The following is a 14,829-nucleotide window of genomic DNA, read 5'->3' as shown; positions in this document are numbered from 1 at the left end:
TGGTGGTGATGATGTGAGGGGGATGTTCTTAGACAAAACAAAAAAAGCTGAGCCCTTGTGCAGCTCTGCAGTGAGCAGGCAGCACCTGAGCCTGGGAACCGGGAGTTTGTGGTCCCCGTGCAACTGTGTGCAACCGCTGCTGCTGCTGTGCATTTGGCCCAGCCACCCTGCTCAGAGCAGCTCTGCCAGCGGTGAGGGTGCAGGGTGGAAGGGGGTCTCCCCAGGGCTTTGCAATGGCTCTGGAGACCCTCTGCAATGGCAGGGAAGGAAAGAGGGTGAGGGGCACGGAAGGGATTGGAGGGGTGGCTTTGCTGCTCATCCTCCCGCTTTTGTCACGACCAGGGGGATATGTCGCAAGGGGAAGACAACAGAGCTACATCTGCAAGCGTGGAGAGGTGCTCGAGGGGCACTGGCAGCGTTTGGGTGACCAGACAGGGCAGAGTACACCCAGGTACCCCCTGTGGTACGCCACATCAGGCACCCCGTATGCACTGCACAGCTAGCTGGTGTGGCTGTGGGCTGCCCTGCAGAGCAGCTGGTGGTGGGCAAGGCAAGGCTGGGGGGAAAAACCACCCCAGCTGAGACAGAGAGCAAGAAACAGCGTGGGCCCTTTGCTCGGGCTCGGCAGCAGCGTGTGCTTGTCCTGCCTTGTTACGTGTTTGCTGTAATATTTCCCCTTTAAGGCTGGGCTGAAGTTATTTATACTTGTGGGGTGGTGACAGGAACACAGAGCGGAGTAGGAGCCCTGAACTGCTCTTACCTGATCTGCGGTGGAGGGGCAAACAGAGAAGGAAGGAAACTCAGAAAAAGAGAGGGAGCAAGAGAAGGGAGTCCAAGGGAGGGAAAAAGAAAACAGGGAGAGCATCCCTGGGGAGAGACAAGGGAGAGAACCAGCTGGGGAAACAGAAACGGGGGAACAAGGGAAGGAGAAAGGAGAGGAGGAAGGAGGAAGAGATCCTCAGGGAAAAGCAAGAGGCACAGTGGCTCCGGGGAGCCGAGGGGCTGCCAGTATCCAATGCCAAGCATCGCCAAGGGGTGCTGAGCGGGTACAGCTGAGAAGAGCAGCTCTCGTGGACTCTTCCCAGCTCTCAAGATGATGAAAAGGCAGATTAACTGGATGCGGCAGCAACTGTCCCATCCCAATGTCACCAGCCGGTAAGAACTTCTCCACTACCTGTACCGGAGGGCTGGGAGGGAGTGGGGTGCAAGTCCTGGAGGGCTTGCACTGGGGCTGGACTGACCTCCCAGGGCCAGGGGCCAGGGAAAAGGGGAAAGGAGGGAATGGCCCCAGGTTTGGAGCATCTTCAGCATAAGCTAGGGGACTGTGGCTTCCTGGCACCCCCAGAGCAGTGGGGAGGTTGCACTGGTGCTGCTCAGCAGTGATGTGATCCCCAAGCCCAGCTACCTCTCCCAGGGTCCACAGATGCTGCATCCACTTGGAAACAGGCCTTTCCCAAGCCTGGCTTCCCCAGGATGTGAGGGCAATGGGGAGGGACCTTCCAGCCACATGCCTTTGGCTGTGCGGGGACCAGGAGGATGTTAGGAACTGGGATTTTCCCTCCCTGCCGAGCCTCAGGTGCCCCACAGAAGACAAATGCCCTGCACAGCTCTAGCTAGCCCAGCAGCACAGGTGTCCTGGGGTGCCCTTCAAGGAGAGGATTAGGGATCCTCAGAGGACCCGTGGAGGACTTACAGCTTCACACAAACCCCTCTGGCCTCATCCTACCTCCACCACTTCCTTATTTTTCTCTTTGGGTTTCCAAAGCTCTGCCCTTGCAAAACTCAGAACTGAAATTACAGGGCTGAGCCCTCCCTTCCCAACCTCCTTATTCCTGCTTTCCTACAGCCACCTCTGCATTCCCCAGCACTGGGAGGCTGAGCGGGAACAACCGTCTTCCCTGGACCACTGAGGTCCTTTAGCCAGCTGAGCAGACTGGCCACAGGGAAGTAGCTCCTACATCCTGGTGGCCTCCTGCTCATCTCGCATTCCCTGAAGGGGACCATGATCCCCTTTCCCATCCATCCTCACTCAAGACATCTCATCTCCATGCTAGATGCCCCGCTGGGCAGACAGGAGGTCTGAAGTAGTTTGTGCAGTCCAAGAGCAAGCTCTTCACCCGCTGCAGAGCCTCCCCTCTGCAGGCTGAGATCTCATGTGATTTTGCTTGCATTCAACCAAGCCGCCCCCGTTTCCTGCAGCTCTGTGGCTGCGTCCCACATCGGCTCTGGCTGGTGGTGAAAAGAGAGAAACATACAGCAGCAGAGGGAAAGAAAACAGGGTTCCCAGAGCATAGCAACAGCAGCAGGCCATGTAGCAAGGTTTCCTCTACAGGAGGCACCAGGGAGGTTTGGTGGCGATGGCAGCTGATGGGTTTTGAATTTGGTTATGAGCAGAATTCACTGCAAACCAGAAGTTTCCTGTGCCAGATTCGCTCCTAATACCTGGTGCAAAACCAAGCAGAGAGCTGATTTCATGTAGGCACTTCTGGAGGGGCTGGTGTTGGTCTCAGTCCCCAGCTTGACCACAAAGGTATCCTTCCTCTGACACTGTGGCCCCACAGCTGGTGTCTACTTTGGCCTGCAAAGGCACATGCTGGGCCCCAGCAGCACTGCCATGGATTAGCCTTCAGGGGAGAGGTGGGAAGACCAGTAGGAGGCTTCACCAGCAAACATCCCACCCCTGCTGTGGCCCTGCTAGGCAGCCTGTCTCCAAGAAACAGGCCACATCTGGACGTTTTGACTTCTGAACTAGAAGCCCTGTCTGATGGGGTGTCCACCAGCCAGAAAAGCTGGCTGCCTTGCCCTGCCCCAGCTGTTCCCGTACCCCTGGGCTCATTCTGCTGATACCTTTGTGTGTGATGGTCTGGGCCATAGCCAGTGTCTCCTGCTCCTAGGAGCCCAAAGAGTGGCAGGTGAGACAAATAAGGACCTGCGTTCCCAAGGAGGCTGGGTGCAGGTCACCTCTATCTGCATCTGCTGATGGGTCTTTCTCCTTCCTTCACAGAGCCCAAGAAGCAACCGAGCTCCTGCCAGAAGATTTGCTGCAGGTGAGGTGCAGGCTGGGCCGGCAGGCGTGTGCCTGCTTGTGCCCGGGTGTGGGAACCTGCCCCGTTCCTGCCTGCAATTTTCTCTGCCAGCATGTCCAAGTCATGGGGCTGGGATCTGCCTGTGTGCCAGAGGGCAACTCCAGGACCACGGTGTTAAGGGAATGGCAGGCTCCTACCACAGGAAAGGGCTTCCCCAGCTGCTTACAGAGGGATGAATCCTGACCAGATCTCTGCTTCCTTTTCCCTGGACCGGGGATGCTCTGGGCTGCAGCAAGATGCTGGGTGGGCCACCCATGCCCAGATTTGGGTGGTGGGGAGATGGCTTCAGGTGCTCACAGTTGGCAAATGGGCTTCCTCTGTCCCACCTTTCTGCCCCCAGATTGAGCAGAGGATCGAGCCAGCCAAGCGAGCAGCTCACAGTGTGTCCAAGAGGCTCCAAGCCTGCCTGCAGGGGCAATGCGGCTCCGAGATGGACAAGCGAGTGGTGAGTAGACTCCTCCCACCACAGCCAACACCCACCAGCTCTGTTCCCTGCCAGCAAAGGGGATGCCAGGCACCTGCTTTGCAGGTTTTGCTGAAGGGTGGCCCAAAGCTGTGTCCAGCCTAGCTATCTCCACCACTGGCCACCAGCATGTGCCTGTGTCTCCACAGAACAGGGCGACCCTCCCAACCAGCACTAACTTGAGACACTCCAGAAACAGAGACAGTGTCTTTACGTTGAATAACTCTCCACAGCCCTGTTGTCCATGCCCCTTCCCAAAGCCCTGTGAACCTCTGGCACCCACAGTGCCCTGTGGTGAGGAGCACCGCAGTGCAGCCAGGCACAGTGGTGCCACCACTTTCTCCTCCTCAGTTTGAACCTGCCGCCATCTTGCTGGCAGGTGCTCACCAGCCCTTGTCTGGGAAGAAACAGTAGATCCCTCAGCACTTTCCTTAGCCTCCCCATGGTTCTGTGGGCTCCACTCTTCTCAGCAACCTGACAGGGCCCAGCCTGGCTTCATTATTCTCAGTGATTAAACTGCTCCATACATTTGAAGCTATGGCAGGCCTGGGCTTGGTGAGGACCTCCATCGGTATCACAGTCCTCCACAGAGGACTATTTTAGAGAAGAGTGAAGGTTTTCTAACCAACTATGGAGCCCTGGTGCTTTGTTTAGCTAACTGGATCCTGCCTTCGGCTGAAGGGACATCCAAAGGGCCCTTCCTCGGGCGCCAGGACCAATGGAGCTGGGTGGGCCAGGGGAAGATGTGGGGACCCAGAGCAGGGTTTGGCCACTTGCTTTTGTGGCATGCTTAATGGGGAGGGAGCTGCCACACACCAGCTCACCATCTCTTTCCCAAATCCTTGGCTCTGTACAGAAGAAGCTGCCCTTGATGGCTCTGTCCATGACGATGGCTGAGAGCTTCAAGGAACTGGACACTGAGTCCAGCCTCGGGTAAGTGCCAGTGGGAGAAAGTGCCAGAGACAACCCCAAAAGATACCAGACCCTGGCAGTGCCACTGTCTTGGCTCAGGGGCTCCCACAGCCAAGCTGAGCTATCAAACCCTGTGCTCAGAGCAAATGCTGGTGTTGGAGTGGGAGAGGGGACAGCCAGCACCTTCAGCCTCCAATTGCTGAGGAGGGCAGGGGCTGGCTTAGGGTCCCACGTGGGTTCGGTGGAGGGTGTTGGATCAGAGAGTGGCATGGCTCCAGCCTGCAGTCATTACATCTCTGTCCCCATGCAGGAAAGCCCTGGAGATGGGCTGCTGCATACAGAGCTCACTGGCCAAAATCCTGGCCGAGTTCGAGATCGCCCTGGAGCACAACATCCTGCAGCCGCTCAACAAGCTCAGCGAGGTAGCCCTGGCTGCCCTTCCAGCTCTTCTCTCCCATCCCACCACCACCCTCCCACATCCCCAAGCCTCCCCTGCTCACTCTGCCCCCTCTCTCCCCTAGGAGGAGCTTCCTATCATCCTGAAGCGCAAGAAGGCCCTCCAGAAGTTGATTTCTGACTGGAATGCAATCAAGAGTCGGTATGGGGCATACTGTGAATAGGGGACCAGCACATACAGGGCACAGCCCCCAGCCAGGCTGTGGGTGAGAGGAAGATGACTGCCCTAGGGAGTAAATTTCCAAGGGCTGGAGGTGAAGCTGAAGAGGCAACAGCTTTTTGGGAGCGCCCAGCCAGCCCCTTTCTGCAGGTGCATCCTGCTCTGGGCTGAGCTGCTGGCTCCACGGCACAGGACGGAAGGGCAGTGCCATTGCCAAAGTCAGAAAAGTGCCCTGGCACTGCTTGGTACCACTGAGATTGCCACACTCCAACTCTTGCAGGGTAGCCCGTGCTGTGCCATGTTTCTCTGAGAGATTGGAGGAGCCATGGATCACTGATGGCTTGTTTCCACACTGTCCTCCCTTTGGCTGGAGGGAAGACAGGAGGGGACGTCTCAGGAACAGGGCTTGGGAAGGGTCCTACTGACCCCAGGTGTTTCAGTCAGCCCTGCTGGGTGACTCCCAACTTGACCAAGTCACACCCCTTGGTGCGGCAGTGTCTCCTGAGTGAAGGAACTGAGAGGCACTGACCTAGGAAAACCACCACAGGGCAGTACTGGGATTTGCTGTCCCCCTCATGACCCCCATACCCCTTCTGCACACCCGTCCCATCCCACACCCCTGACACTGAGACTGTGGGCTGTGTCTCTTCTCCCCTTCCAAAGGCTGAACCAAGCTGCCAAGAGCTCCAGTAACAGCGCTGGCACTGGTGCTGGCCCAGGAACATCTGCTGCTGCCAACAAACTGGAGATCTTGAAGGAAGAGGAGGAGGAGGTGAAGAGGAAGGTGGAGCAGTGCAAGGTAAGAACACTCCCTCCCTCCTCCAGGGCAGCTCCAAGGCTGCAGACCTGCTCCCCTGCACTGGCCCTGTCTGAGGCGACCCCAGCCTGAGATGGATGCAGCCAGCTGGCACATCCCGCCCTCTGCAAGCAAACTGGTCCCTCAAGGAGCAGAAGTAGGGAGATGCCCCGAGCCCGGGGAAGAAGAAAAGGATTCAAAGCATAAGTTGCTGCAGAGAGGAGGCTCCAGGGGCTAGAGCTTAGGGGATCCCCTCAGGCTGGGAGCCAGCCAAGCTGGGGTCTGTGCTGGGTGGCAGGGGACTTTTGCATCAACTTTTTCCACTTCTGTCCTGTTTCTCTGAAAAGCTCAGTGCCTTGTCTGGGAGAGCCCATGGGCTCACCGGAGCTGGAGGTGCAGGGACCTCTGAGCCACTTGTGCCAGGACCCTGATCGTAGAGCGGGTTGCTGCCGCTACCCAAACGCAAGTGATGGGGGCAAGAAGGAATCCCCCCATGGTCCCAGCCTGCCGTCTCACTGCACCCAGAGACCCTGTCTGGATGACTCAGCCTGGACAAGGGGGCTTCATGAAGGTGTCCCTTATTCCTCGGGTGCCAGGGAGGGGGTGGAAGATTGCTCTTCTCTGTGACTCCCCAGGACGAGTACATGGCTGACCTCTACCACTTCTCCACCAAAGAGGACAGCTACGCCAGCTACTTCATCAAAGTAAGTCTCCTCTCACACTCCTCGTCGGTGTGTGAATGTCTCCTGGGGTATGTCTGAGCCCAGCCTCATCCCCATCTGCACCAAGCCCTCTGCCCAGAGAAAGGGCCAGCCCCAAGCACCAGCAGATGCCTAAAGCCAGCCTTGCTCCATGTATTGCAGGTTAATGCCACCACTAGAACCAGCTGCAGAGCAGCTCCTTCTGATGATCCCCCCTCTCCAATTTGCCCTCTACCCCTCACTACAGACATGGTCCCACAGACCCCAGGGGAGTTCCCCTTGCAGTTACCCCTTCGCCCTGTCTGTGTGTGGGTACAATGTCCTGGGTGTGAGGCTCCCCATGTCTCTGAGAGGGGCTGGTGCCAAACTGAGTGCTGTTTCCATGCCCCCTGTCTGACAGCTGCTGGAAATCCAAGCCCAGTACCACCGACAGTCCCTGGAATCTCTGGACTCAGCTCTGGCAGAGCTGAAGGAAATCCACAGCCAGACAGGTACCCATTGGCTCTCCATGCAGCCCAGGGAGGGCTGCAGTCGAGCCTGGGGGATGCAAGTGTGGCTGGCAAGGCTGGGAAAGGCAGGTTTTCCCTCCCTGCACCTGCTGCTGCCTCCCATGTTGCACTGGTGGGTTGGGGACTGCAGGTGGGCTGTCTGCCCTGTTTCTGTCTCCACCCAGCCAGGCTCAGCCCAGATCAAGATATCACTGTGGCTAGATGCCAGATGTCCCTGGCTCCTGCTGTCCCTCCCAACATTCACCTCCCTCTTCCAGAGCCCTCCTTTGCTGCAGACACCCCTATGGCGGGGTACTATGGCGTGCCCCTAGAGATGCACCTCAAGAGCTTGGGCCGGGAGATCGCGCTGCCCATTGAAGCCTGTGTCATGATGCTGCTGGCCTCTGGCATGAGGGAGGAGGTAGGCAGTGCCCTTGACACCCCCACTACCCACTCCCCCAAAATGCAGCCCCCCATTTCCCTCTCTGCCCTATCCCCAGGGACTCTTCCGGCTGGCAGCGGGCGCCTCAGTGCTGAGGAAGCTGAAGAGCAGCTTGGCCAGTGGCTCCAATGCCCTGGAGGAGTTTTACTCAGACCCCCACGCTGTGGCTGGTGGGTGCCAGTGAGGTGGGGCAAGGGGACATGATCAGGCAATCCCTGCCATCCCCCAGCCACCATCGCCCTCACCACTCCCCCTCCCCTCCCAGGTGCACTGAAATCCTACCTGCGGGAGCTGCCCCAGCCTTTGATGACTTTTGAGCTCTACAATGAATGGATAAAAGTGGCCAGGTGAGTCCAGCCATTGGGACAGAAAAGCCTGGTGGGGCTCAAAAAGCCCCTGATAACCCCCCCTCTATAGCTCTGGCACTCGAAGCAGGGCTGCTCGGCCTCCTTTGCCACATGGGGAGATATGAACATAGTGTTATGGTCTGTCCCATGCTCAGCAGAAATCCAGATGGCCCAAAATCTCAAAGAACAGCAATATAAACATGGCAGGGAGAGGCAGAAGGCTGCAGCCTTTTTGGTTGCAAGAAGATCTTAGTTTGTGAAGACCCACTTGGCCTCAATGGTGTGAGTCCCACCTCACTGGCCCACCAGTTTGGCCTCTTGCTTTCAGGATGGAAGGGGTGGCAGAGGAGACACAGCAAAAGCCCGTGGAGAGGGGAAAATGATCTTTCCAAAGATCGCTTCTCAGTGCCAATGGACCCCATAGTCACAGTGAAATAGGGTAGCTGTTCAAGGCAAGGCAGCGCTCACCCCTGGGCCCACCTACAAGCTATATTATTACCATACTAAATCCCTCTGAGCCTTTGGGGTGCAATTTTGTCCTCCACAGATGCCTTACTTAGCTGCCCAGTAAAGGCAGCAGCAGGGCATCTCCATCCCCAGTGCTATGGCCCACACAAGGCGGTTAACACTGGCCTTCCTCCCTTGAACCCTGTGTCCTTCTGCCGTAGGGAGCAGGCTGAGGTCTCTGCTCCTCCTTCTCTCTTGCAGCTTCAAGGATGTTGACAGCCGTGTACAGAGCCTGCGAGACACCTGCAGCCGCCTGCCCCAGGAAAGCTACAACAATCTGAGGTGTTTTGAAGGGACAGGGTTTCTTCAGCCCCAAGCAATCACCAGAGGCAGCTGTTCCCTCCCCAAATCCATACTTACCACCACCTTGCCCTCCTTTTACCCCACAGGTATCTGATCAAGTTTTTAGCCAAGCTGGTCGAACACCAGGAGGTGAATAAAATGACCCCCAGCAACATTGCGATCGTGCTGGGCCCCAACCTGCTGTGGTCACAGCAGAGCACAGGGTAAGGCCTGGCGCAGACGGGGGGAGGCAGCTCCCCAGCCCCAGCTGGGGTGCCCTGAGCGCAAACGCTGTGGGAAAGGCTGATCCAGCAGCCTGCAGGCTGGTCTAAAGCACCTGTGCCTCTTCCACCCTCAAGTCCTGTCCCTTGTCCCCGCAGTCCCCAAGTGGCATGTCCCGTCACCAAGCGCATGTCCTCTTAGCCACTCTGCAAAGTAGCAGAGGAAGAGGCTGAGACCCAGAGCACTGGTGACATGGATAGCATCCAACACCATTGGTGTCCAACACTAAACCAGGGTCTCCAGGACAGGGAACAACGCCCACCTCCTGCCCTACCACCCCCCGTTGGCTGGGCTGTCTCCCCTTTGGGATCTGCCGCCTCAGGAATGAACACCAAAAGGGTTAATACCCCAAAATCCTTCTTCTGATGCCTCCCCGCTTCCTGTCTCTCAGAGACCCCATGCAACTGGACTTGGCCTCAGTCTCCTCCATCCAGGTGGTGGGCGTGGTGGAAGCCCTCATCCAGAATGCAGACACCCTCTTCCCTGGAGGTAGGGCCAGGCCCCTGATGGGAAGCAGGGTGGAGGGGAGAGGAAGGGAAAGGGACATTTCTCCATCCTCAGGAGGAGCAAAGTGGGGGGCTGCTGCAGTTCCCCACCATGGGGTCATCAGGGGAAGCTCTGGGAGGCAAACACTCCCTCACGGGCTCTCCTCCTTTCTCTCCACCCAGAGGTAGATTTCAACGTCTCAGGCATGTTCACGCCACCTGCAAACGTTGAGCTTGGTGAGGCCACCCTGGTGGAAGAGATGGCCCCTGAGGCCCCTCCAGCTGGCACCCCCACTCTCCTGGATGGAGAGGCGTAAGTCTGGTGGTAGCTGAGGGCTTTGGCTGTCCCAGCTCTCCCCATGTCCTCCCCCATCCCATCCCACGCCAGGGGCCGTACGCTCACAGATGGATGTGAGATGCCTCACGGCCAGAACCACCATGACCAGCCAAAGGCTGACTTGCTCCGTTCATTCTCTGCACAGCACCTCGAGGGACCCTGAGGCCAGGTCCCAGCCAGTATCCCCAACGCTGACCAGATCGTCTCCTGAAGCTGTGGGGCTGCTGGCTCCAACAATGACTGACAACACTGCCCCCAAAGGTTAGGGTGCCCCAGATGGCACATTGCTTGGGAAATGATAGCCCCCTATGCCACCTGCTCTGGTTTGCCTTCATCCCACCACTCCCTGCACAAAAGGGTGCTGGGGATGTCCCTGCCACCAAATGAGAGGATGGGCCTCTGGCTGAGTCACTGTGGTCAGGATCCAGCCCCTCATCGCATGCTCCAGCCCCTGCCAAGGTGGGACTGTGGGAAGGACAAGGTAGGTCCTCCAGTGTCAGGTTGAACACCCTCCATTAAAGAGGTGTCAAAGCTCACGGCCCCTTGTGAAGAGAAGAGGGTGGGAGAAAAGCCCCCCAAAACTGGTGTGCACTTGGATCTCCAGTATGGGAGCTGGGCAAGAGGTAGTTTGTCCATCAGTCTGCCTGCAGCCCCCTGCCTCACCCACGGCTGGCACCGCAGCCCCCTCTGCCCTGGGGACAGAATCTCTGGCAGAGGGGACCCCAGCCCATGCCAGCTTTCTTTCCAGGCAAGCGTCCAGCTCCAGCCCGACCCACGATGCCACCACCACCCGTGGCCCAGCCCCGGAGCACAGCTCCCATGGTGGCAGCCCTCGAGCACACAGCCAGCCCCAAAGCCCGGCCACGGCGGATGGCTGGGGCACCCAGCCGAGCGCCCTCTGTCCCGCCACCGCTCCCCCCGCAGCCAGCACGCCGCCTCAGCCGAGATGCCGCATCGTCCCCCAGGCCTCCCACCGATGAAGCCAACATGGCGGCTGCCTTGCACTGTGCACTGGGAACCACTGACAAGGAGCAGACGCTGCCTGAGGGAGGAAGGAGCCCCCTGGCCACATCCCCACCAGAAGGACAGCCCACAGAGAACTGAGCAGGGTCGGGGTGCAAGGGCACCGCAGGGCCGGGGAGATGGGGTCCGGTGCCCCTCTGGGACCCAGCAGGCACTGTGAAAACGCCAGGGTGGCCTGAGGGACAGTGCACCCCTCCATCTTGCTCCCGTGGCCCGTGCCAGCTATGACCCTCTGCCTGCCCCCCCTTGCTCTCCTGTCTCCACTGAGCCTTCCTCCCCCCCACCACCACTGTCCCTGCCGGGGCCCAGCCACCACTAAGGGACCTGACTCCCTGCCCAGCATTCCCCGATCATGGGCGACCCCCTCAAGTCCCCAAGAGGGGTCCTCCCACGCCTGGAAGGCAGGAGGGGGTGACGCAGGGTGCTCCCAGGCACTGCCTGCCGGGTTTGGGATGGCACGGGCACCCGTGGGTGCCGTGATCCCAGCCCCTTCTGCCCCATTTTGCCTTAAAACGTGCTGCCCCAGGGACACACACAGTCAGATATATATAAATAACTAAATAATTATATATTTTGCAACTAAATAATCTAAAGAGCTGGTGTCACAGTCACAGGCAGGTGCAAGCAGGGTACTCCTGGCAGCCACCTGCCCAACAGGCTGCAGCCGGGAAGAGGGAAGGGGAGCTCCCCGGGGGCGCCACGGCGGAGAGGCACGGCTCAGCCGCAGGGCGGGAGGCGAGCCTGGCGCTCCCAGCCAGCGGGGCGACAGCTGACCAAACGGTAATGGCGGCTCCGCTGCCCACAGGCCGCACCGGGCAGCAGGGGACGCCCTGCCACTGCGCGTTCAGCCGCGAGAGGAGGGGCCGGAGGAGAGTGGCTTTAGCCAATCGGCAAGCGCGCTCGGGCTTCGTCCCGCCTCCTCGCAGCCTCCCTCGGCAGCCAACAGGGCGGCGCGGCTGCCACTTCGGAAGCCGGCCTCCCGCCTCTCGGCCCCGCCCCTTCCCCTCGAGGGCCACAGGGCAGCGCGGCTGCCGCTCGGCGAGCTGCCCGTCTCCCGTTGGTCGGCGTGGGGCGGGGGGCGGTGATTGGCGGGGCGGGACGCAGCGGCCAGCCGGCCGGCGGGCGGGCGGCCGGGCTGCAGCGGCGGCGGCATGGCGAGCTGCAGGCGGCTGAGCGGCGCGGGGCTGCGGGAGGTGCTGGGCCCGGCGCAGGGGCTGCTCTTCGACTGCGACGGCGTGCTGTGGGCGGGTGAGCGCGCCGTCCCCGGCGCCCCCGAGCTGCTGGAGCGGCTGCGGCGCAGCGGCAAGGCCGCCCTCTTCGTCAGCAACAACAGCCGCCGCTCCGTGGCCGAGCTGGAGCGGCGCTTCAGCCGCCTCGGCTTCCGCGGCGTCCGTGCCGAGCACGTCTTCAGCTCCGCGCTCTGCTCCGCGCTCTTCCTCCGCCAGCGCCTCCTCGGCGGCGGGGGGAACGGGAGCGGGGGCGGCCGCGTCTTCGTGCTGGGCGGCGAGGGGCTGCGCGGCGAGGTGCGCGACGCCGGCCTGCGCCTGGCGGGCGAGGGCGACCCCGGCGCCGCCGAGCCGGTGCGCGCCGTCCTGGTGGGCTACGACGACCAGTTCACCTTCGCCAAGCTGGCGCAGGCCTGCGGCTACCTGCGCGACCCGCAGTGCCTCCTGGTGGCCACCGACCCCGACCCCTGGCACCCGCTCAGCGACGGCCAGCGCACCCCCGGTGAGCCCGCGCTCCCCTCCCTTGCTGCCCCGGGGGGTGCGGGGGGGCCGAGGCCGGCGGCGGGGGTGGCCTCGGTTGGGGTTCGCCGTCCCAGGCCCAGGCGAGGCGGGTCCCTGAGCGTCAGGACGGGCGGAGCTGCCCTCACGATCCCAGCCGGCTCCCGAAGCCGCGTTGCCAGCACCCCGCTGGCCCGTCACCCCGCTGGCTCGTCCTCTGGCTACCCGGGGAGCGGAGCTGCCCGCGGCCGGCTGGCCCGTGGCTATTTCTTTTTCTCCTCCTTTCCCCCCTCCAGGGACTGGCAGCCTCACAGCCGCAGTGGAAACCGCTTCGGGCCGCAAGGCGCTGGTGGTGGGGAAACCAAACACGTACATGTTTGATTGCATCGTAGAGCGTTTTGGTGTCGACCCATCTCGCACCCTCATGGTGGGAGACCGCCTGGAGACAGATATCCTCTTCGGCAAGAACTGCGGCCTCTCCACCATCCTCACCCTGACAGGTGTCTCCCGCCTGGAAGAGGCGCAGGCCTACATGGCCAGCGACAGCGCCGCTGCCAAGGCTCTGGTGCCCAATTACTATGTGGACAGCATTGCAGACTTGATACCAGGCCTGGATGAGTAGCAGTCTGTACGTGTGAGGGCAGAGGGGTCAGGTTCCCCATCCCAGATCTTCATCTGTTCCCATTTCTCTCTCACTGCCCTATTCCTTCAAATCCTAGTTTCTTCACATTCCAGTGCCCTTCTTTGGGGGCAAAACTGGGGAGGTTGGCAGGAGGGGCAGGGTTCAAGTAGTCTCTGCTGAGATCTATCCATGATGAACAGGGTCTTTCTCTCCCTAATATGCCAACTGCCAGTGTCTCTGGGAGAGAGCTGGAGGCCTTGAGGGTGACAGGGATTGGTCAAATCAGTGTCACCTCTTCCCCTGCAAGGGTTAGAGACTGGCTGTCTTACTATTTTTCTCTTAGATAACCAGTGGCGGCCTTTTACTGCTGTCCCTTCACTTGTAACTCTTGACTTCTTAGCTGCATCGCTGCAGTCCTTGTGGTAATGCCATCCTTGCCAGGGGACTGGCTGACGTTGTCACCCACCCAGTCTATCAGTACCAGGGGATGTGGAAGGAGTGTGTCAGAGCTCTGGAACCATGAATGAGGGCATCTCTTCTCTCCCCTGTTCCTTAGAGATGTTTCTGCCACCACCCCGTGCCCCAGCTCAGTTAATGACTGTGCCAGTGTCCATCTGAAGGACTATAGAAAGGGAAGAGACTGGTTTGAGGGTTATTTTTGTGCCAAACGGACAAGCTGTGACTGTGCACAGCGGGTCTGCTGTTGTACCTGGTTTTCAAGCACCCTTTCTGAAGGGGCTTGTGAAGGAGAGAGGGCTCCCAGACCACAACAGCACAACAGTAGTGAACTGTATGACTCCCTGGTTCCCAGTCCTCAGTTGGAATTTACCATAGTACGGTGAGAGAAAAAGGCTGATGGGGGTCTGTGTTCCAGCTGCTGGTGTGCAGGTGAGGTGTTGGTGGTATTGTCACTGCTGTGAATGTGTCACAGCCCTCAAAATCATTCCTTGCTGCTTTGTCTTTCTACATTTTTTAATTTCCTGATCTTATTTATCAAATTTATTTATTGTTGAAATACTGTATTATTTGTATAAACTATGCTGACTGGTTGCACCAAGGGGACAGGAGGCAGTGCCTTTGGGCCTCCCTTAATGTCCACGTCCCATGTTGATGTTCTTACACTCGCTGTGTCTCTGTATATAATAAAGTGTGAGCGTAGGCTGGAAATGTAGTCCTTTTTTCACTTGTGGCGTGGTCAAGACGAAAATGGCCTAGCTACCTTTCAGCCCTTGAAGATCGGGACATGGCAAGACCATTTCTCACTCAAGGGGGTGCTGCCGGGTAGACAAAAGGGGTGGACAACATCTTGTGGATCTTTGAGCTGCTGTTTGTTGCTGTCTCTTACTGGGGTCTCATAACTGGAATTGAGGATGGAGGTGGCTGGTGGGGCTATAGCATAGGGCACAGGGTCTAGCCAGGTGAATTAAAGCAGTGAGCGATGTGATTTTTTTTTTTTTTTTTTTGCCAGCTGCCTTTATATTTCACAGCATGAGTGATTCCTTGCTGAGAAACTGATTTCTTGTGCCGTGCCTGAAATCTGCCCTCTGCTAGTCAGGTGGATCCCAATGATCCATGTGGCCCTGCGCAGCGGTGTCCAGCTCCGTCACCTGCATGTAGCTTGCAGAGGGCTGAGAAATGCCTAGGTCAGGTTTTGCTGTGACCGTTCTCACCTATGCTTAGCTTTGAGTGAAGGGGAGGTGAGTGTCACCGCATCCC

The 14,829-nt window shown here is 59.1% G+C and overlaps 2 protein-coding genes across 4 annotated transcripts; both read left to right on the top strand.

Moving 5' to 3' along the window:
- Positions 1-320: 320 nt before the first annotated feature.
- On the top strand, positions 321-11,364 carry SH3BP1 (SH3 domain binding protein 1). 3 transcript variants are annotated; one of them, XM_055808823.1, is made up of 18 exons: positions 327-1,155; positions 3,005-3,047; positions 3,427-3,531; positions 4,406-4,482; positions 4,772-4,883; positions 4,983-5,059; positions 5,741-5,876; positions 6,470-6,577; positions 6,975-7,065; positions 7,341-7,483; positions 7,563-7,674; positions 7,770-7,851; positions 8,560-8,640; positions 8,748-8,864; positions 9,314-9,411; positions 9,591-9,720; positions 9,890-10,005; positions 10,493-11,363. In XM_055808823.1, exons 1-18 carry the CDS (start codon positions 1,094-1,096, stop codon positions 10,846-10,848), a joined length of 2,046 nt encoding a protein of 681 aa, XP_055664798.1. In that variant the 5' UTR covers positions 327-1,093; the 3' UTR covers positions 10,849-11,363. The 3 variants fall into 3 exon arrangements, with proteins under 3 accessions (XP_055664799.1, XP_055664798.1, XP_013150999.1); XM_013295545.3 differs by having other exon boundaries at positions 332-1,155; positions 6,509-6,577; positions 10,493-11,362; XM_055808824.1 differs by lacking the exon at positions 8,560-8,640 and having other exon boundaries at positions 321-1,155; positions 10,493-11,364.
- A 472-nt stretch (positions 11,365-11,836) lies between these two features.
- On the top strand, positions 11,837-14,280 carry PDXP (pyridoxal phosphatase). The gene is made up of 2 exons (XM_055808825.1): positions 11,837-12,495; positions 12,788-14,280. Exons 1-2 carry the CDS (start codon positions 11,919-11,921, stop codon positions 13,111-13,113), a joined length of 903 nt encoding a protein of 300 aa, XP_055664800.1. The 5' UTR covers positions 11,837-11,918; the 3' UTR covers positions 13,114-14,280.
- The last annotated feature ends 549 nt before the right edge of the window (positions 14,281-14,829 follow it).

Source organism: Falco peregrinus, chromosome 6, assembly GCF_023634155.1.
Source record: "Falco peregrinus isolate bFalPer1 chromosome 6, bFalPer1.pri, whole genome shotgun sequence".
NCBI classification, from domain to species: Eukaryota; Metazoa; Chordata; class Aves; order Falconiformes; family Falconidae; genus Falco; species Falco peregrinus.
Note: the sequence above shows the minus strand (reverse complement) of the source record. Positions and strands in the feature narration are given on the sequence as shown.